A 22,875-nucleotide genomic window follows, 5' to 3' on the forward strand; every position below is an offset into this window, starting at 1 on the left:
GTAAAACTATATCCGCATGTTTAATGCCAAGTTCAAAGACAGTACAATTATATGAGCTGATCCATGTCGTGGCGTGGCATGTTAGTGGCAAATAGACCAAGAATAGTGGGATAGCAATGGGATTGTGAGGTAATACAAAAAATAGGCTTTTGAGTTTGGAGCTCCGTGAAACTAGCCTAATCAGTGCAGGTCACTTCCGGTCCTGATTTCTGGATGGGAAACAGTTAAAATTCAAAGTAAAAGCCCATGAATACTGTGGTGTAACAGCACAAACGAAAAGATTATAGTTTGATTTAATCCATAGAGCGGTTAAGCATTTGGACATTTAATGCTCTAAAAACATATGTCGGCCTAACACATCGCCCCCTTGCACCAATGTTGTTGTGCTTTAGAGTGGCATATCAAACTACACCAATTTCACAATTGTTTCAGAGAAATGTCTCACCTTAAAATAAAAACCATAGCATGCCTCCTTTCTTACGACACTTGTGTCACTGCACAATAAAGTACACATAAATACTCACTACATCTCACAGTACTGTTGCTGTATTTATTGTTCCTCAGGGAAGCACTTTAAACTATACCACCGCACTTTGTTGAACTCCTAATATACATATATAGTGTAAGCTATTTGTACTGTATTTAGCTAGTTGTACTATTGTTGTGTTATATGTTGTTGTTGTGCTATATGTTGGCCCTCGTCGCACCTACAGGAGCAGCTTTCCAAATTCCGTTGTATGTGAATACAATGACAATAAAGGCTTTTCTATTTTCTATTCTATTCTTTATTGGAAGGTGTACAACATGATTCTGAAATAAAAAGTTGGGAATTGTCGTCCGTGTAGCATACGAAGCCTTTCAAGCATATGGCCTATTGATCTCTATAGGCTGAATTGACACTAATACTGTAAAAGTTGTTAAACTACAAATTACAAAACTTCAATATAGGGGTCAATCTCTTTAGATTATCTCTCTCAGACAGCACATGGTCTACTGTGAAGGAGGGTATTTACAGATACCAGGTACAACATGCCTTGAGTGTTGCAGCTGTCAGCAGCCAGTTATGCATTTTGTTGTATCTTGTTGCTCAGGATCTATGGTTAGGCAGTTGTTATATTATAAAAAAAATGTATTGATTAACACTTAGATGTTATTTACCAATGTATGTATATTCATTATGCCACACTCAACAAACTAAAACACCCTGTATCTTAATGAAATGTAGAGGCTGGAATCATCCTCTCTGTAAGATCTGGCTGCATGGAGTGGATGATGGTCAAAGAGCTTGTTCACATCAACAATTACCATATGGAGAGTAAAAATATATGCAAAGAAATGTTCAAGGAATTGGTCAAAACCAAATGTTGTGGAAGTTGCAGATAACCCTTTTGAAGAAACCATGTTTCGCTTCAAAACACATTGTCCAAAACTGTATCAAAGGTTCCTGTTCTATATGGCCCTTATGGACCATGCACACGTACGCGTTAGAATGCGTTGATCCAACGGATGGCGGAGGAGGAGTCTGGCGCATGGGGTTGTGTTGATACCAGAGACGTTATAGTGAGATTGACAGGTCTGAGATCTGACAGGCTGATGACCAACTGACTTTCACGGACCACATTGCCTCTGTCTCTAGGTCCTGCCGCTTTGCGCTATTCAACATCCGCAAAATCAGGCCGTACCTAACCCAGTATGCCACCCAGCTGCTGGTGCAAACCTTGGTGAATTCACGCCTTGATTACTGCAACGCCCTCCTAACGGGCCTGCCGGCTTGCGTGGTGAAACCACTACAAATGATCCAGAACGCGGCGGCGCGTCTGGTGTTCAACCAACCGAAGAGGGCACACGTCACCCCGCTACTCATTGACCTCCACTGGCTGCCTGTAGCTGCTTGCATTAAGTTCAAGTCACTTATGCTTGCCTACAAAGTGCTTGATGGTTCTGCTCCCACCTACCTAAATGCTCTTGTAAGGGCAAATGTTACACCCAGGATGCTGCGCTCTTCTAGTGAGCGTCGTTTGGCACTGCCGTCTGTGCAAGCACGGCAGTCCAGACTATTCTCATTTGTAGTTCCACGTTGGTGGAATGAGCTGCCCAGCACTACCAGAGCAGGGGCGTCCCTCTCTACCTTTAAGAAGCTTTTGAAGACCCAACTCTTCAGAGAGCACTTCCCGTCCTAACTGGCACTTCGACTAGTGCGTAACTTGCAATTACAGCAGTTACACTTCTGCACTCTTTCTTTCTTTTTATTTCATTTTGTTATATTTCTAATGTAAAGTAGTATTTATTTATTGTTACACCAGGTTCTATTGCTCGTAGCTTGAATATTCTCTCCCTTGTACGTCGCTTTGGACAAAAGCGTCTGCTAAATGACTAAATGTAAATGTAAATGTAAAAGGTCAACAAACCAATCACGCCATTAGCAAGCTGTTTACCTTGTAAGTAGTAGCATGCTAACATTTGATAGAATGAAGGACAAATTAGTTGTGAATACTATCACCGAGTTTGAAAGGTATTGGTCAGGTAATAGCCGAGTGACAGCTGATTTGCTTTCTGATTTGACAGTAGCCTACTGCTGTGTGTTTTAAGCAAATTAAATGTGGAATGTTCACAAACGGGCACCTGCTATCGTTGATTATACAGTAAATAAGCTGTGAAATGAAACAAAAACACATCACAGTTAAAGTTGTATTAGTATGGATTGATTCACATCGATATGAATGGATGACATGACTAACAAGCGGTGAAAAATGAATATGAAAGTAGCCTATTTGTTTGATGAATTAGCGCGTTCTCTCCAAACAGACGCAGTGAACGTTTTTTTTATGTCAACACAGTGGCAACTATTCTATCATCTGCAGATACATAAGTGGTTCCCCAAGGGTTGTGCGTGTTGCAAAGAAATTCAACGCCAGAACTGTAGGTTTTATTTTGAGTGAAGTAAGCGTATTTATTGCAGCGGGACAAAGGAAAAAAACCTACCGGAGCATGAAAGTGTAGGGGGCGAAAGGCTTGATGTTATGAATACATGTGTTACACGAAATACAAAGGTTGGCAATTCAGTACCAGTGGCGAAAAAGACAGATCACATGATGCAGAAGTTCGTTTATTGATACATATTTTAATGACGGCCACAGCGCTTTAAAACGACGTGTTTATAAGTGACATTATTCAAAGGTGAAAGATAGAAGGCGTGAGAATCGCCAGGTGTACCTGTGAAGTGGAGTTAACTCGCGGCCCACACCATTGTATTACAAACACTGACAACACACACACATAATGACCTGGCGATTCTCTGGCCTTTTATCTTTCACTTTTGTATGTAACTTATAAACACGTCGTTTTAAAGCGCTGTGGCTTTCCTTAAAATTTGTGTCAATAAACGAACTTCTATCATGTGAAGCAGACACGTTGACTTCACTTCTTATTAAGATATTTTAAATATGGAATGTTCAATGCCTTATCCTGCTGATGTGTCCGGCCGACCTGAGCCCTAGTATGATTTCTAAATATTTGTCGAAGATGGCCTGGCTGGTCGGGTCCCATTGGGAGAGGTGGGGAGATATGAACATTTATACAACCCCAATGATCTCGGTTGCCATCATTCACTGTGTAAGTGGACAACAAGACATGGTAAATAAACAAACCAACGACTTCCACACACAAAGACGTCATTCTCTAGGTCGTCTTCGACAAAAAACGTTACTCCACCTATTGTTCTGGCGGTCAGAGGCGGTCTTAACATAGAGGCATAGGTAGGCGGCTGCTTGGGGCCCCCTACCAGTGGTCGTAGTAGGGGGGCCCCCAACCAACCTCAAAAAGAAAAAGAAAAGAAAAAGCCCCTTATCATCATGAACGCTTCAAAAGCCTTGTAAATTGTATTAATATTCTTAAGAAATACGTTGAAACGTTGAAGTAGTAGTTAAAATGTCCAGTTCATAGTTATCTGTCGTGTCCCTACACCCCCTAGTTTCACAATGAAATAGACTAGTCCGTAGCGGTGCGCGGCGCGAAAGATAAACACACAGTGACAGGAGGACTGGAAATTACACAGAGACGATTCAGAAGCAAGACAAGAATAAAAGCAAAAATTAAACGAACTTATCCAAGCGGCTGAATTAAAAGAAAAAAAAGAAAAAGACGCCGATAAATATTTAGAAACGCTGCCTTTTTTACGGCTACTAGGGATACAGACAGGAACGTCCAAAGCGTTGAACATGCTGCTAGCAGCAGCAGCTAGCTGTGAAGCGGCGCTAGGTGAGGATAACGACGTTAACCAAGACAATGAAGAGGACATGTTGTTGCTACCCACCGTCACCGACAGTGTAATTGACGACGTTGACAACGATGATGACGATGATGGGGCTTTGGTGAGTCAACTGCCTAGCCCTAGCCCTAGCTGTGGTAATCCTGCTGCCACCGACCAAAGCACTGTTGGCTTGCTGACAGATGACCCGGCTCTCTGGCCTAAGAAGCTCACTGCCGAGGAGCGATGTGCGATCGTCCGAAAAGGTCCCATACAAATTAGTGTGCTAGAATTCCCCCAAAATCAAGAGGGGCGGAGATTTACCAGTAATAATTACTGCTTCCAAATGAAAAACGGGGAGAAGATTAATAGGACGTGGCTTATCTACAGTGAATCAGGGGACTGTGTTATGTGCTGTTGTTGCCGACTTTTTGGAGAGGGGAACACACATTTAAGTTCAGATGGTTTTAACAACTGGAGATCTCTCTCTCTCACACATACTCACACTCTCACACACACACACACAATAAACAGTGCTGGTTTTCCTGGCATTTTGGCAAAGACAGGTGTTATCTGAAACTTAATTCGCTGCTCGGTTCCATTGTGACTATTAGTTTGTGTAGTGCTACACTTTGTGTGTTCTCTGCTTTCCATCTTCATTTTGGAGTAAAGAAGTGTATGCAGTGTTTAAAGGGGAAGGTTTTTATTTCTCCTCTCCAACCTTTACTTCCCTATAGATTAGCTTTACCTGCCTATCCACCATTCAGTCTGTAAAATCTTTTTTCGTTCTCTTTTAAAGATCGGATGGGGGGGCCCCATACATACCTTCGCCTTGGGCCCCCAATTTGCTGAATCCGCCACTGCTGGCGGTGAATTGCTTTGCAACACGAGCAACCCTTTAGGAACCATGAATTGAAACGAGTACATCAACACAATAGCGTGAAAAGCCGCAGCCGCTGTTGCAGGAACATGCTGGCGCCTTTAGTGTCACGTCTGCGCTGAACCCAGCTCCGGCCACACCACTCTTTTCAACGTTAAACTCACACACCTCCACTATAGCTTTAATCATCTTCCCAATTGCCTGCACCTGCCTCAGTCACATTCACCCGATTACACAATCACCTGCATCTGTCACCCACATTATATATACTCCTCACTTCTCTGTTGGACCTCGTCTAACTACAGACTAAACCCGATGACTACAGCTCCCGACTGGTTAATTCCCACATTAACCCACCACGATTCCGTGAATCCCAGGTCGCTAGGTTCCCTCCATATCAGTATTAATTTTGGCAGCTATTTTAGATTTAGTCTTAGTCTTTAGACGAAAATGCATATTAGTTTTAGTCACATTTAGTCATTTTTATCCTTCCTAGTTTTAGTCTAGTTTTCGTAAACGAAAACTCAAAACATTTTAGTCTAGTTTTAGTCGACGAAAACTCATTACATTTTAGTCTAGTTTAAGTCACATTTAAAAGTCCATCTTATAGCCACATTAAACTCCTTTCCTTCCCTTCTCAGGCCCAGGGTACCCCTGTGTTGTGTCTACAACTGCATAATAGTCAAGCTTGCAGTACTTAAATTGTGGATACAATTAGTCTCTAAGATACAGATCTCCTACTATATGCCTACAGCTGAATTCCAATTAATTCAATGTAAATAATCATTTTAAGGCTATACTTAATTAACAGTATTATCATTAAAATATAAGAGAATATCAAGTCTAGATTTTCAGTTTCAAATGATGTGATAGCACAATACAACTACTATGCCTACCTGGCCTTAGAGTTAAATCAACCACATGTCCTCCATATGAGTTGCTGTGCAATCTGATAAAACAACAGATTTAGCTAGACGGATAGTTTTGACAGTTGAAAGTGGTGCCAATGATAATAACAATTGCCAAATAAAGGATATGTAAACCATGCGTGGCCTATCCTATATTCCAGGGGTTTTCAACCGGGAGTCCGCGGCCCCCTGGTGGTCCACGACAGCTTGCAGGGGGTCCGCGACATGATGAGCCTATGTTTATCAGTTCACCATTGATTTTTTTTTTCATATAAATTTGCTTTGATATTTCAACACATTTCCAGATTACTCTTGAATATTGTGAAAAATAAAACAATCTGATAATAATATAAAGGAGATTCACGCTGACAGAATATAGCCTTGCACCTATCCAGTCTATGGTAGCATGTGCTTTGCTAATGTTAATGCATTGCGTCCCTAACGTCACGCCATACGCATATTATTCATAAAAAAAGGGGTTACCCGCCCCTAACCATCCTACCTCTTACCCTGGAGTGCCTGTGGCATGCCATAGTATAATGAGATTGATGTGTAGATAATTATGCCATTTGTTACGTGCACGGCTCAATGCATAAAACATAAAGGGTACGTTATTTATTGAATGATAAAGATTTATATATATATATATAATAACAGATGCCAAAAGTGTGGTGAAAGTCAGTGTTGTGAATAGTAACCAAAAAAGTAATGCAAAGTCAGTCTAGGGGTATACAAAACAAATGACGACGGAGAATCCAAAATCCAACGAATATCCAAAATCCAACGACTATCCGAAATCCAATGACTATCCAACAACCTACGATAACCAAATGCCGGGAGGACCAGAGCTTCTCGACTGCCAGCTGGTCAGGTCTTTTGTAGCCCAGCCAATCAAAGACACACCTGTCCCCAGTCACCTGCTGTAAAGACAGAACGATAACAGGCATGCAAATATTACTGGGTGGGGCCTAGACCCACCAGGGTCGTAACAAGTGCGTATGAAATATTTTTTTGTGTATCCTGAGATGTATCTGTTGTTGTCCCTCGTATTCACACATGCCCTATTCCATCTTGAGTATTGAGGGGGTGGGTCTGGGAAGCCAGACACAACTGTTGAATTTTCTGGAGGTGTCGTGGGCATAATTCAATGAAACACTGACAAAGCAAGTTGCCCACTTGACAACCCCCAGTGAAATGCTCATGAAAGCATCTTTGTTATTGTTGTTGCTGTTGTTAAGTATTGCAGTAAGCACCGGTATGACGGTGGTAGAGCACCCTATTGTGTTATAATACTTAGGCTAGGCTGTTGGGTGAGTATTTCATGTGACAGTGAGAGGATTGTGGGAAGTGGGAATTCCCATATTTTCCTGTGTGTCACTCAGAAGCAAGCCACTTAAAAATGACAAGAGTTGGAATCTTCTCACTGCGGGTTCTGAACCGTTGACACTGAGCACAATTTTCAGTCTCCAACAATGAGACAAAAAGACCACCTGAAGGCAAACTGTTATGTCATAATCAATCTAGCAGCTAGGCCAAACTACCCAACAACAGTTAAAACAACGCAACAAAATGACAGAACAGCCTCAACCTAGGGTTTGGATTGAAAAAACTAGGCAGCATTTTTAGAGTGTTTATTTCAGCTGTAGTGTCTCTGTATTTGCCAATGTATTTCCTGGGGTAATTAACCAATAGTCTTCTAAAATGTACCATATATTTACCAGGTAAATACTGAAAAGGAAGGGTTACCTGTATTTCTTGTGTCAAACAGCTTTAATCATGACAAGGTAAATTAAATCAAATGACAATCATGAATGGTAACTGTAAAGGACATTTCAATTGTTTCCATGTACATAATCCTCAAATATCTGTCTGCTCTGTCAGTTATATTTTCCATGTAAGATGACATAGTCTTTGTTTTTTTAGTTTATTTATCTTAAAATTTCAGTGAACGCTTAGAAATGAAATCACGTTGGTGATTTCTCAATAAATAACAACAACAAAAAATCAAGTGACCGTGAATCTTGTTTACTAAGAGGTTAATAATTACATCTGCTCAGTGAATGAAATTTGACATGTTAACTCTTCAAGCCCCAAGGTGCCCCGTGGGGAACTTTTTGGTATTTTGATTAATATATTTAAAAATCTCTGCGAGTTTTTGTCCTAGAAACATAAAACTAACACCCACAGCAACCTTGAACCCTTTTCTTTTAAAATATGTAAAGTTTGAAACTAAAATATAAAGAATCACTTCATAAGGACAATATTACAAATCCCTTGCAAATTTCAGCCTCTGAGTGAGGTTTCGACCCTCCCATTAGCAAATGACAACTATTCATATGATAAGGAGATGGTAATTCAGTGATCACTATTGGGTCGTGATGTGTCAAGTAAACCTGTAGGAACAAAGACATTCCAGGCCCATTACGTCATGGCCATTGTTCTTGACCGAGGTGTCCCAGAATGTTCACACCTTTCTCATCAATATGCATAGTGGTCTAAGTGAAGGAAAGTGTCACATTGTATATTACATAAAATTAGTATTGAAACCACACACACTTTCTGAATGATAAACTAACCTATGTGGAGCAAACACCTATGTTTACAGGGCTCAGAGTAAAAAAGAAAACTTCCAAAATATTAACAATGTGTTTTTGTACAAAGTCTGAGCACCTCTAAAACTAGATTTCATTTTAGTGTCTTTAGATTTCATTTTAATAAAAAACGTTTTTTACTACATTCCCTTTACTCTCATTTTATTATTGCTGAGGTGTTCTAGAATATAATCATACATGCCACTTTTGCCTCATGGTTTTTAGTTAGGTGAAATATACAAAAATATCAGGCATCAAATGGTAATAATTCCTACTGCAGTGTATTTCTGCATGGGTTTTTCAAAACGTTCTCTTACTGTTTTGTGTGATTAGGGAATTTCAAGATGAGTAATCTGAGGTTGCCTTTACAGAGAATCAATTTAGGACAATATTTTTAATGTGTCTTTTATGAAATAGAAGAATTTTTCCAGGTATGTTTAGATAAAACATTTAACATAATCTATGTGAAGAGTTCAAGTTTTCACATGATTAAAGTTGATCCTGAAATCTTCTGAGATTCCTCTAACTGTGTATAATTTTTTTACCAAATATTTGCAAAATTCTCAGCCTTAAATGTTTAGTCTGTAGGCCATAAATGATAGGATTTAAATGGGCAGGTACAACATGAAAAAGAACTGCGACAAGTTTTCTTAAAAATCTGTGTTCTGGGAACCGATGCATGATGATGGCAATGTATCCAGTCAGTAGCATTATCAGATACAAGACTAAATGGCTGGCACAAGTTTGAATGGCTTTGCTGTTGAGTTCTGCATTTTTCTTAGTCCTGCATATGATAGCAATTCTAATGTATGTGACAGCAACAGTACCCATGGATGAAGAACAGAGCACCACAGTGTAAAACAGCCCATATATATTATTAATAGACACATCTTCACAAGATAACTTGAACAAGGAAGCATTGTCACAATAAAAATTTTGAACAACTGATGTACAACGAGACAACCTGACACTGAGGCTCACTAATACACCTACTAGGACAACTGAAACAGCCCAGGCAGACACAGACAAGGTCACAACTACCTTAGCTGTCATTATTGCACTGTATCTCAGTGGATTGCATATAGCCACATACCTATCAATGGCCATTATGATCAGTATGGTGTGTGATGCGGAGCCATATGTGTGGCTGAAAAAGGCCTGTGTAACACACGCACCATGAGAAATGAACCTCTCTTTAGAAACCATGTCAAACAATAGATGGGGGAGTAAGATTGTGTTACCAAGGATATCATTGACAGACAAGTTGCAGAATAGCAAGTACATGGGTTCGTGTAAGCTTCTCTCTGCGATGATGATAACAACAACACCAATATTACTTATTAGCAGTGCGATATAGACAAAGAGCAATGTGAAAAACACTGGATATGTGGATGACTCAGAAAGCTCTAGATCTTCCAGTACAAGAATGTCACTGACAGATGAAATGTTTTCCATCCTTGTTCCCTGCCCACCTGTGAAAACAGAATAAAAACCAAACAGTATTCCTTTCTTTTCATACAGTTTGTCAAAAAGTGTGTGTGTGTCTATGGGTTTGTTTAGTCCATATCTTGTGATTTGGCTAGGATTAGAATAGAAAACTATACATATAGCCTACCTTTAGTAACAATGAATAACAAGTTTTTCTCAGAGGCTCGTCTTGCAGAACTACTTATATCATACCTTCTCTGACAGCCCATGACCGTGATCCTCTGAGAGTCAGCAGGAGGTGGTGGCAGGAGAAACATGAATCTCAGGCCCTCTGCAGGCCAACAGCATGACATTCATGTAGGAACTAAAGAGGCCATTTAAATGAATTCATTTCATTTGAACTATGTAACATAAGGGAAACTATTTTCATGGGTGACTATGTTAAGGTGCCAGGTACCATGATGATGATGATGATGAGAATTTTCCTTCTCAATACTTTAGCGTTCCCTCCCTCCTCCTTACATCCTGCAGATCACTGTAATCTTTTCATTTAGTTAGAAGGCGGCCATCCACACTCCTGCCCTGCCGAAGAAGTCAGTCCCAGCTCCTGCTCCTGCACCTGACACGGCGATGACGGCTGCCCCGGCTCCGCCGATGACGGCCGCCCCAGCTCCCGCTCCTGTTGCGCCGATGACAGCCGCCTCCGTTCCCCCAGTTGCCACTCCTGCAGTCGCTGCCGCTGCTGCCCCTGCAACTGCTGCCGCCGCAGATCCCGCAAACGCTGCTACTACTCTAACCACCGCAGTCCCAGGCGCCGCAGTCCCAGTCCCCGTTTCAGGTTTGTGTCTCGTTGCTGTGGCGCTTTTGTGGTGTGTTTCTTCTTAAAGCTTCGCTTCTGGTAGCTATTGTTCAGGTCTGCCTGAAAGCTACACTTTTGTATCTCCTTTAGTTTATTGCCTTCTTGCCCTGTAATTTCGTGTCTTCTGTGCTTTTGGATTTACCTTCTGTGTACCGCTTGTTAATAAAAAGATACTGAAACAACATCCTGCAATTGGGTCCTCACTAGCTCACTAGGTTAATTGTTGGTCTGCCGATCCAACGACCCGGGGTCAATCCTCGACCCTATCATAATGGACCCAGCGCCAAAGCTGGGGCACACTTGCACACCATGAGGGGGGAAGAAAGGAAAAAAGGGGGAAGAAGAAAAGAGAGGAAAAAAGAGAGAAAAAAGGGAAAAGGAGAGAAAAAAAGAAGGAAGGGAAGTTTTTTAATGTTGATGTACATCATAAATTATTTTTAAAACATTAAACTTCTGTTTTTATATACATTACTATGAGCGCAGAGGTTCCCGGTTCGAGTCCCACTGTTAGCAGAAATGTAAGTGTGCATTATTTACTGCAAAGTTCAATTTTATTACTGGAAATCACAATTTGTTTGCATATTACTTTTAATTTACCTTATATTAGTGAGATATTCATAAATCTACATTGAATATTTCAATGCAAGTTCATGTACAGTTATGTGTGAGGTACTTTAATTGTTTCACAAAATATTTGTGTTCCAGTTAATACATCCTTCTATTCACAAAAGAACACTGTATAAATCTTTGTTGTAAACAAACTTTTATTTGCAATAACAAATTCAACAACAACAACTATAGCATAATATATATATACAATATAATAATATATATCAGAAAACATATACAGAACTATATACAGAAAGTGTGAAACTGGGAGGGAAAGGGGTTGAGGGGCACTAAGCCAATGTCCATGCCTCTGGGAGGGGGGGACAATTTATTAATTTATTTTTCATGCATTTTTTTATATCCTCCAACCACTGCTCCTTGGGTACAGCCTCTACAGAGGGGCAGTATATAATGCCCTTGTACTGGCTGTGTCCAGTCTCCGCTGTCCTGAACTGCCCGCATTTCTTGCACGTGTTGCGCAGAACACTGCAGGTCCGTTTTCGGACTGGAGCAGGAACGGCAGAGGAGAGGCTGGCACCCAGAGCCTGTGGAGCAGCACCCAGCACAGGCCCCTGTGAGGTCACTGGACCCAGCATGAACAGCTGAGGGCCCGAGGGTGGAGCAGGGAAGAGTTCTCGCTGGGGGCACGAGTTCACAGCCGCCGGTGCGACGGCGGACGATACCTTCCTCTTCACCTGTGCCTGGCCCGCGGTGCTGCCAGCCCGGGGTACTGGTGAACTGGGCCTGGTTGGGGGGGGGGTGCAGATGGTGGGCACACATTAGCAGGGAGGAGAGGGTCAGTCGCCACAGACAAGTGGCTTGGCAAGTCCAGTCCTTGCACCACCACGTTGCCCTGCCTCTACACCCTCTTGTTGTGCCACTGTACCAGGTTGGGTGGTGTGGCTCACGTCTACCAGCTGCAGGGTGGTCTGCTGCATAACAGCCCCATTGTCTAGAATGTGCCGCCTGATCCTCCTGTAGTCATTCAGGATGAGATCCCATCTGGACAGAGAGAGAGAACACAGCAGCCCGTGAGAAAAGACAAAAACATGAGTGTAAATATGTATGACAGGGCACAGAGGGAAAGTAGTAAGACAATAAACGTTCCTGACCTGCTGGTTGGTGAGGGCCAGAGAGAGCTGGTGCCTCAGCTCCACCAGATACTCTGCCATGCTGTCAACTCGGTCCATGCCTGGCACCCCAGAGTCATCCACAGCCTGAGAAAGAAAAGAAAAAAATCAGGAGAGGCTGGGACACCTGTGTGCAGCATGGAGGCAGCAGCAGTCAGGTCCCCCACCCACCAGTTCCTGCAGCAGCCGCTCAATAAGGCTGATGGCGGCCTCCACGCCGCATGTCCTCCTGCAGCAGTACTGGCTCAACTCCCTCCTACTTATTCTCCTGTCCACCAGAAGATCAGTAAGGGCTAGCACCCCTTCCTGCCTGAGCTGCTCCCTCGTCATCTGCCGCAACAGAGCGAGGTCCCCTGCATCCCACTCAAAGGGGCATGCAGACAGGCAGCCCATGAAGGTGTGGTAGAGCATCGGTGGTGGTGCTGCCGACAGCCAGCCTCCTCATGAAGTGCCAGGTGTACCTGGTCTGCAGCTTACTCGCCCCCTCACTCACGCAGCGGCCACAGTCCACGTATAGCAGGACTGGGGGTGGAACAGCTGCTTGGTGGTACCGCTCCATCACTCCATCCTGTCCAGTCCCAGCCCCTCCTGCACTGTCACGACACTGGTCAGGATCTAACCAACCTCGTTGCCAATGGAGGTCACCCAAAGAGCTGTCCCCCTGCCACGGCCAGTCAGCTCCTTTGTGATCTGAAATTAGATAACAGTGATGTTTAATATTACGCACTTTTTTTTCCTACAGCAGTAAGTGTATGTAGATTAAATACACAGCACACATTTATAATAACTGCTTATAATTTAAATCAATGTTATTAGCTAACTAACTAGAACCATACAAGAGGTACAATAAGCAAATAGGTACAGTAGTCAACAAGTAAACACTGAATATGAGCTTGCTTTGAACAATACACTGAGACACTGCAGCACATAAACATACACTCCTGTACCGTTATCGTTATCAATAGCAATCATATTATGCATGATCAGTTACAGTAGTTGTATGATATACGAGAAACGACGCTTAACACCGCTGGTCAGGCGTCATATACAGATAGCAAGCTAACTAGATGGTTAGCTAACTGATACAAGCTTTCAACAACTACTTTAATCACTGCCAATACTCGGCCGTTTGGCTGTTTCAGCTCAGAGTAACATTATAGTAGTTACACATGGCTGTTTCTATTCATAGCAATGTTGTAGTTATAAGACTTAGCATAACCTAGTTCATAATGTAACCGTTATCTTCAGTGAAAGCGTTAACGTTAGTTAGGCTTGTCAATTAATACAATATGGAAATGATTGGTGCACGTATCTTCAGTGAAAGCGTTAACGTTAGTTAGGCTTGTCAATAAATACAATATGGAAATGAAACGTGTGTCCGTCTAAGAGAAAAATAAAAACAAGTCGTGGTTACTTACTTACTTTGACGAGTTGTCGTAGCTTCAGCCATCTTGAGGAGCTTGCGTCTGCGTAACTTGGCAACGTAACGTCACACAAGTTCAAGCCAAGTTCTCGACTATGGAGAGAAGTGCCGCGATTGGCGCAGGTCCATTCTCGTTCCGCGGCTGGATTGGATTACTGAGAATGGATTTGAAAGGCAAGGATTGGCCGACGAGACCCGAGCGGTCCTGCTCCAAGTAGCGGATGTTGTTTCACAGCGATGGGAGAGATTGGAGCAGATGAGAGAGGAGATTGTACACTCCCAAGGCTGTCTGGATCAACACGAACAGGCTTTGGTTCACCAGCAGGAGAGTATTATTTGTCAGCAGGAAGATCTCGCTCGCCAGCGAGAGGTCCTAATTCGCTACAACCAGAGGCTGCAGCGATTTCCACCAGCACCTATGTCGTGTGGGTCTTGTGTTTTTATGAGGTGTCTTATATGTTTATGGTTCATGCAGAACTTTTGCTGGAATGTTGGGAGTGGCTTTGTATGTTTACTGTGTATTATGAACTGTACAGTACCCAGCACAGGGTCCGTGCTTTCTTCTGCCCTGTCTGTTACCCTCTCATGGCCAGACTGATCTGCTGATTGCCTAATAAGACACAGCTGTAGGCATTCAGTCGGGTTGGGTGGCCACGGCACAGATTGGCTGAACAATAATTGCGAGGAGGATAAAAAGACTTACAGCGGTGAGAAGGTGTTGTCATGGTGATGGCGGCGCGTATGGACGCAGCGGCTTCTAGCTCTCCAGTTTGGTGTTTTGTTTTTATGTTTTTGTATTTGTTTTTTTGTTTGTTAGTCAATATTTGTGAAGCAAATTACGTGTATAGCCGCCAGGACTTAATTGACTTTGGATGGCAGCAGAAGCTATCCGTAACACGGAATTTTCAGTGGACCCACAAAATACCCGAGGACATTGCAAGATTACCGGGGTCTCCGTGGATTGTTGGCGGACCTAGCAAGCGACGTAGGCGGCGTAGGGACAGGAAGCAAAAACGAGGAAGCCGGGCAGGTCTGCTTACAAGGCTACGTAAACAACCCCATAAACCACCGCTTCCGAGCATCTTTCTCACCAATGCTAGATCTATCACCCATAAAATGGATGAGTTGGAGCTACATGTCACAGCAAACCATTTAATTCGGAATTGTTGCGTGATGATCATAACTGAAACCTGGCTTCACCCGTTAATTCCTGACGCTGCAGTGAGACTAGCGGACCGCTCAATCCATAGGCAGGACAGGAACATGGACTCGGGTAAGAGCAGAGGAGGGGGACTTTGCATTTATGTACACAATGATTGGTGTAACAACAGCAACACAATAGACAGTCACTGCTCACCGGACTTAGAAATGCTATCAACGATGTGTAGACCCTTCTACTTGCCACGGGAGCTAACGGTTGTCATAGTAACAGCTGTTTACATACCACCGGATGCAAACGTTAGCGCAGCACTCTCTCAGCTGTACGCTACCGTTAGTAAACATCAACAGGCTCATCCAGACGGAGTGCACATCATAGCAGGTGACTTTAATCAAGCGTGCTTGAAGACAGTGCTACCTAAGTTCACCCAATATGTCAAGTGTGCTACCAGAGGGAACAATACACTCGACCACGTATACTCCAACTTAAAGCATGCCTACAGAGCCACACCCCTACCCCACTTAGGACAGTCAGATCACCTTTCACTGCTCCTCATCCCGGCATACACACCGCTCAGGAGGAAGACAAAACCTTACATTAAGAACATAAAAATCTGGCCCGAGGGAGCTCTCTCTCAACTGCAGGACTGCTTTGAACATACAGTGTGGGACATATTCGAACAACAGGACCTGGAGGAATATACAGGAACTGTACTGTCCTACATCAATCATTGTACAGACACTGTGACTGCAGCCAAAAGGATTCGGGTGTATCCTAACCAGAAACCCTGGATGACAAGCAAGGTCAAGACCCTACTCCAGGAGCGGAACTCCGCCTTCAGGTCAGGTGACAAGAACCTTTACAGTACTGCTAGAGCCAACCTGAAGAGAGGCATCAAAGATGCCAATAAGGCTTATAAGGAAAAAATCGAAGACCATCTCACTAATAATAATCCAAGGAGAGTGTGGCAGGGAATTCAAAACATCACCAACTACAAGAACAGCAATACCAGCACTGTCCACGCTGATGCCTCACTGGCAGAGGAACTTAATCATTTCTTTGCCCGTTTTGAGGTCAACAGGCCCACCACAATTGCACTGACTCCACCAACCCCCAGCAGCCACACTCTCACCCTACAAGAACACGAGGTGAGATGTGTGCTCAAATCAGTGAGTACAAGAAAAGCTGCTGGCCCCGACGGAGTATCTGGAAAGGTACTCAATTCCTGTGCCAACCAACTCGCTGGGGTCTTCACTAAGATCTTTAACCTTTCTCTCACTCTAGCCACCATCCCACCCTGCCTAAAATCAGCTATCATCATCCCCGTCCCTAAGAAACCAGCCATCAACAGCTTGAATGATTATAGACCGATTGCACTTACACCTGTAATCATGAAGTGCTTTGAGAAACTGGTTTCACGGCACATCAAATCAACCCTTCCCCCCACATTTGACTCGCATCAGTTTGCTTACAGAGCAAACAGGTCCACGGAAGATGCCATCGACGTAGCCCTCCACACCGCACTGAGCCACCTGGAACTCCGTGGAACCTATATAAGAATGCTCTTCATTGACTACAGCTCAGCTTTTAACACTATCATCCCTGACATACTAGTCAGCAAACTAACTGCACTAGGCCTCTCCCCCTCCATCTGCACCTGGATAAAGGACTTCCTCTCAAACCGCCCACAAACTGTAAAACTCGGTCCCCACCTTTCCTCCACCATCACTCTAAGCACTGGCTCTCCACAAGGCTGTGTGCTGAGCCCACTACTGTACTCCTTGTACACCCATGACTGTACTCCAACCCATCCCACCAACACCATCATTAAATTTGCTGACGACACCACCGTGATCGGGCTCATATCAGAAGATGACGAATCAGCGTACAGGGATGAAGTACAGAAACTGACAGTGTGGTGCTCAGACAACAATCTGTCACTGAACACCACAAAAACGAAAGAATTAATTCTGGACTACAGAAGGCAAAGTGCAGTTCCGGCCCCACTCTACATCAACGGGGACTGTGTGGAGAAGGTCCACACCTTCAAATTCCTAGGAGCCAATTTATCAGATGACCTCTCATGGTCTGTCAACACCTCAGAGACAGTAAAAAAGGCACAGCAGCGACTACACTTCCTGAGAGTACTCAGGAAAAACAACCTGGAGTGTAAACTGATGGTGGCCTTCTACCGCACCACTATCGAAAGTGTACTAACCTACTGCATCTCGGCGTGGTACTCCGGTTGCACCGCAGCAGACAAGAGAGCCCTCCAAAGGGTCATCAACACAGCACAAAAAATCACTGGCTGCTCACTGCCCTCCCTGGAATCCATTGCCCGCTCCCGCTACCTTAGCAGGGCCAATAACATCTTAAAAGACTCCTCTCACCCAGGCCACCACCTGTTTACTCTCCTGCCCTCAGGCAGACGGTACAGATCCTTTAGAGCAAGGACCACGCGTCTTAAGAACAGTTTTTTCCCGACAGCCATCAGAACTCTAAATACCGACATGCACTAAACACTAAGCACTTTATTGACTACAAGTCACATACCATCTCAGTCACCTTACACATGCATAAACAAAGCTGTATTAATTGATGTATTTATTGAAGTACTTTAGTCTATGCCACCGCACTTTGTTCTACTCTTAATGTATATATATATTTTGGGGGGGCTGTTCCTACTGTTTTTGGATAGTTGTAGTATTGTTATGTTATATGTTGTTGTTGTGTTATATGTTGTCCCTCGTCACACCAACAGGAGAAGCACTCAAAATTTCGTTGTATGAATACAATGACAATAAAGGCTTTTTCTATTCTATTTTCTTTCTATGTGGGGACGGGATATAGGATTCCACGACAGAGCCAAGGCGACGGGCTGCAGGATCCGCGGCTGTTATCTTCACCACTGCCATTGCCGCCGCAGACTGGCACAACGCTGACCACAACGCCTGGGTCTCGAGGGAGCGCGAGTTGGGGGACATCTGACAAGATATATTGTTCGGCGCTCTCAAACGTATCCAAAGGAACTTTGGTTCAACTGATCAAGTGAAGTGTGAGTAGGCTGTCGTGGTTGTTGGCCATTGAGAGCTCACAGCTTGTTTTGTTGTTCACAGATTCGAAAGCAGCACGAAATCAAACTACTGACGTTTCCGGGAATCCTGAGGGTGACGTCATCCAGGTTGGGGAAGCCGCATCGTCCCCATGCCAACAGACGCAACCAGGCGTCTCTGCTTTTGGATATACCTTCTGTGTGTTTGGATTTTCCGTTGCCAGGGAAATACGGCTTGTTAATAAAAAGATACTGAAACATTGTTTCACAGCGATTGGAGAGATTGGAGCAGATGAGGGAGGAGATTGTACGCTCCCAAGGCCGCCCGGATCAACACGAACAGGCTTTGGTTTACCAGCAGGAGAATATTATTCGTCAGCAGGCTTGCTGCTTGTAGTTGTCCATCGAGGCCGATGATGACGTCCACTTCTGACTTTCAACGGTGAGTTTTCTGGTGGCTGTATAGTCCTATCCTGGATCCACAGGTCTTGTCGCAGGTGGGACATGCGTATGTAGTAGTGGTGGTACTGGCAACCTTGGTTGTTTTTCTTGTATACAAACAAACAAGGCTGACTGCAGCACACACGTGTTATATATATATATATGGAGGCGACCAGGACACACTACACACACACACACGCAGGCTTGAGGTCGCCGTGAATTTTTGCTCTGCCTTTAACCCATCCCGGATCGTCCCTCCTCCAGGATCCTCCAGGAGCAGTGGGAAGCTTCTCAGCGCCCGGGGACCAAGTGAACCGTCCGTCTCGGTCAGGGACGGACAGGATTGTTCTGTTCTTTTTGCATGTTTTTCTGTATTTTCTGTATGCCTTCTTTCTTGCCTTTCCTGTCTCCTGGCTGTCCTGTCCTCCTCCAGTGCTTTGGTCCCGTCTTGGCACATCTGACGCCAGGTGTTACGGTCAGCAGCCAAGCCCTCCAGGTCCCCAGGTCTGATTTTACACTTCTTTAGCGCTGTTTTTATTTGGTCTTTATAGCGCTTCTTCTGCCCTCCAGCAGAGCGTTGGCCTTGGGCGAGCTGGCCATACAGCACTTTGTGAGGCAGCCGATTTAGGGGCATCCTTATTACGTGCCCCAGCCATCGTAGCTGGTAATGGGTGATGGTGGCCTCAATGCTCTTACAGCCTGCTCTCCTGAGGATATCGGTGTGTGGCACTCGGTCACGCCAAGTGATTCCTAGCATTCGCTGGAGACAGCGGATGTGAAAATGCTCCAGGGACTTCACATGGCTGCTGTAAGTGACCCATGCTTCACAACTGTAGAGGAGGGTGGTGATGCAAACTGCTTGATACACAGAGATTTTTGTATAGAGATATAAGTTCTTGTTTTGAAAGACCCGGCGCCTGAGTCTCCCAAAGGCAGCTGATGCTTGTTTGATTCTATTCTGGACCTCATTGTCGATGTTATTGTCCTCAGAGAGGATACTCCCCAGGTATTTGAATGATGGTACTACAGACAGATGCTTATCAGTGATGCTGAAGATGGGTGGCATGGGTGGGATGTTGGTGCTCCACTGACAGGCTACCTCTGTTTTGGTGATGTTGATGGTCAGCCCCATCCTGCTGTAAGCCTTCACCGCTGCATCCAGGACAGCCTGGAGGTCTTGTGGAGTGTGAGCCACAAGAGCGCAGTCATCTGCATACTGCAGCTCAAGGACCCTCACTCGGTGCAGCTTGGTGGTTGCTTGCAGCCTCCTGATGTTAAAGAGGTTGCCATCTAGCCTATAGACTACTGTCACCCCGCTGTTGTCCTCAATTTCCTTATGGAGAAGCTGGGTGACGCATAGGAGGAAGATGTTAAAGAGCACTGGTGCTCGTACACACCCCTGCCTGACCCCTGTGCACACAGGGAAGGAGGCAGACTCTTGTCCTCCTATTGTCACCCTAGCATTAATACCATCATGAAACTGTCGGAGGATGTTGACAAACTTGCTAGGGCATCCAAACCGGAGCAGGATGTCCCACAGTAGGTCTCTCTGCACAGTGTCGAAGGCTTTGGAGAGGTCGACAAAAGCCATAAACAGGTCTTGATGTTGCTCCCTGCACTTTTCCTGAAGTTGCCGGGCTGTGAAGACCGTGTCGACTGTACTCCTGTTCTTTTTAAAGCCACACTGTGATTCTGGGAGCAATGACTCTGTGATGTTGTTGAGTAGCCTCTGCAGCAACACCTTGGCCAGGACCTTACCAGCAACAGCAAGGAGTGATATACCCCTGTGGTTGCCACAGATGGTCTTGTCACCTTTGTTCTTATATATGGTGACAATTTTGGCAACTCTCCATTGCTGTGGGATGTTTTCATCAGCCCATACTTTAGTGATGTGTTGATGTAGCGCTCTTGTACAGAGGTAACCACCCTGTTTAAGCAGTTCCGCAGGGATATTGTCCATGCCAGGAGACTTGTTGTTCTTCAGAGAGCGGACGGCTGACAGAACCTCCAGGAAGGTCGGGGGTTGGTTAAGGTTGTCAATCGGTGGAAGTTCAGGCAGTTGATCCAGGATGGTGTGGTCTGCTTCAGAGTCCTGATTAAGCAGGGTATTAAAATGTTCAGCCCACCTCTCCAGTACACTGCTCTGGTCTTTTAGGACTGAGCCCATCTGCGGTTTTAAGGGGAGTGATGCAGTGCTTTGTTGGGCCGTAGATAGATTTGACTGCATTGTAAAAGTTATGCATATCATTTCTATCAGCGAAAGACTGGATTTCCTGTGCCTTTTCTGTCCACCACTTGTTTTGCATTGTCCGTAGGGTCTTTTGCACTTCACGCCTCACCCTCTGCCATGGCTGTCTGGCGGTGCTCGATGAGGGGTTTTTCAGGGTTGCCTGGTGTGCTTTGTGCATGGCGTTCAGTGACTTACGGATGGTGTCTGAGTTATTGTCAAACCAGTCCTGGTGGTTTTTGGTCCTATAGCCGATTGAGTGGGCTGCTGCTTCATGAAGGGGCTGAGCTGATAGTGGTCTACTGCTGGTCTGTGTTATTCCCTCCACTCAAGATGAGTTCAAGCTCTTCAAGTTTTTCAGCCAGGGAGCATCGAAACTCATTTCTTGTGCTGGTATCTTTCAGACGGGCACAGTCTAAGCGTCTCCCACTGGCCCAACGTTTCCGCATGGGGGGCGTACGCTCATGTGGACTTTGGCCATGATCATCCGGTGGTCTGTCCAGCATTCTGCACCTCTCATGGCCCCGCACATGAGAACGTCTTTGATGTCACAACGTCTCACGATGACATAGTCAATCAGGTGCCAATGTTTAGAGCATGGGTGCATCCATGATGTTTTGTATTTGGTCTTTTGCTGGAAGATGGTGTTGGTTATGGTCAGGTTGTGCTCAGAGCAGAGTGTAAGTAATCTCATGCCATTTGAGTTGGCCTGACCAATACCATGCCTGCCAAGCACTCCTTTCCATATCCTGTCACTCTGCCCCACACGAGCATTGAAGTCCCCAAGGAGGAGGATCTTGTCGGTCTTGGGGATCCGGTAGAGAGCCTCATCCAGTGACTGATATAATGAGTCTTTAACCTCAGTGTCGGATGGCAGTGTTGGCGCATACACACTAAGAAGTGTAGCAAAGCGGTTCTTCGCCAAAGGGATACGGAGGGTCATCAGTCTTTCACTGATGCCCACAGGTGTTTCAGTGAGTCTTGGTAGCAGTGTGTTCTTGATGGCCAGTCCCACACCGTGCAGGTGTTGTCCACCTGAGGGATAGCCTTTCCAGAAGAAGGTGTAACCGGACCCTTCCTCTATTAGCGACCCTTCATCAAGGAGCCTGGTCTCGCTAAGTGCGGCGATGTCGATGTTGTAACGCCTCAGCTCAGCCGCAATCAGCGCTGTTCTTCTGTGAGGTCTTTCGGTCGTGCCATAGGAGTCCAGGAGAGTTCTTACGTTGGAATGTAAGTGGAATGACCCGACAGGTGCGGTATCCTGTCCAGGTGGGCATTGAGTGGGCATTTTTTAGGCCACCTTTTCTAGGCCCCTCCTCAGATTGAGGTGAGCAGTGTGGTCCTTAAATAGGGGCTGCTCAGTCACACAGGGTGCTGCCGAGATCAGCTGCCACTCAGTCCCAGCTGATAGCGACCAATACCCTGTGCCGCTGACGTGCAGGGCTCTGACTAGAAGCTCCCAGTCTATTCAAACTTGCTCCCGTCGCCAGTTGCCCCATCGCCGCCAGTCTTCAACCAGATGTGGATCCAGAGTATACATCGTGCTCAGAGGTGGATACCTGCAAAAAGACATTATTTAGAGTGCCGTTGGAGGCGCGCTATCCCCAGTAGCACTATCTTCGCCATGGTGAGGTAAATCTGGTGGCATGGGTGAGCCCAGGACGACCAGTTCCCCATCCTAGCTGCAGGAGGCTGCCGGGTCCTGGCTCTGTTTAGGCCCGCCTATTGCGCACCGCCAGCGCATTGCTTTTCTGTCGGGGTCTGCTCCCTTAGCCCTGCCTCAAGAGGCTAACCCACAAGGCAGTGGGGCTATTTGCCCATAGCTGGGGCGGTGGTTGATGGGTGCCAGGGCGTGTCCACCTTGTGGTGGGTCTGCACACCACATCTCTGGGGCCCACTGCAGTTTAGCCTGGGACCGCGGG

General features: G+C 45.1%; 1 protein-coding gene across 1 annotated transcript; it reads right to left on the reverse strand.

Moving 5' to 3' along the window:
- Positions 1 to 9,147: 9,147 nt before the first annotated feature.
- On the reverse strand, positions 9,148 to 10,080 carry LOC105913067 (olfactory receptor 4E1-like). The gene has a single exon (XM_031572828.1). The coding sequence runs from the start codon at positions 10,078 to 10,080 to the stop codon at positions 9,148 to 9,150; it is 933 nt and encodes a 310-aa protein (XP_031428688.1).
- Positions 10,081 to 22,875: the final 12,795 nt, after the last annotated feature.

This window comes from Clupea harengus, chromosome 9, assembly GCF_900700415.2.
Source record: "Clupea harengus chromosome 9, Ch_v2.0.2, whole genome shotgun sequence".
Lineage (NCBI taxonomy): Eukaryota > Metazoa > Chordata > Actinopteri > Clupeiformes > Clupeidae > Clupea > Clupea harengus.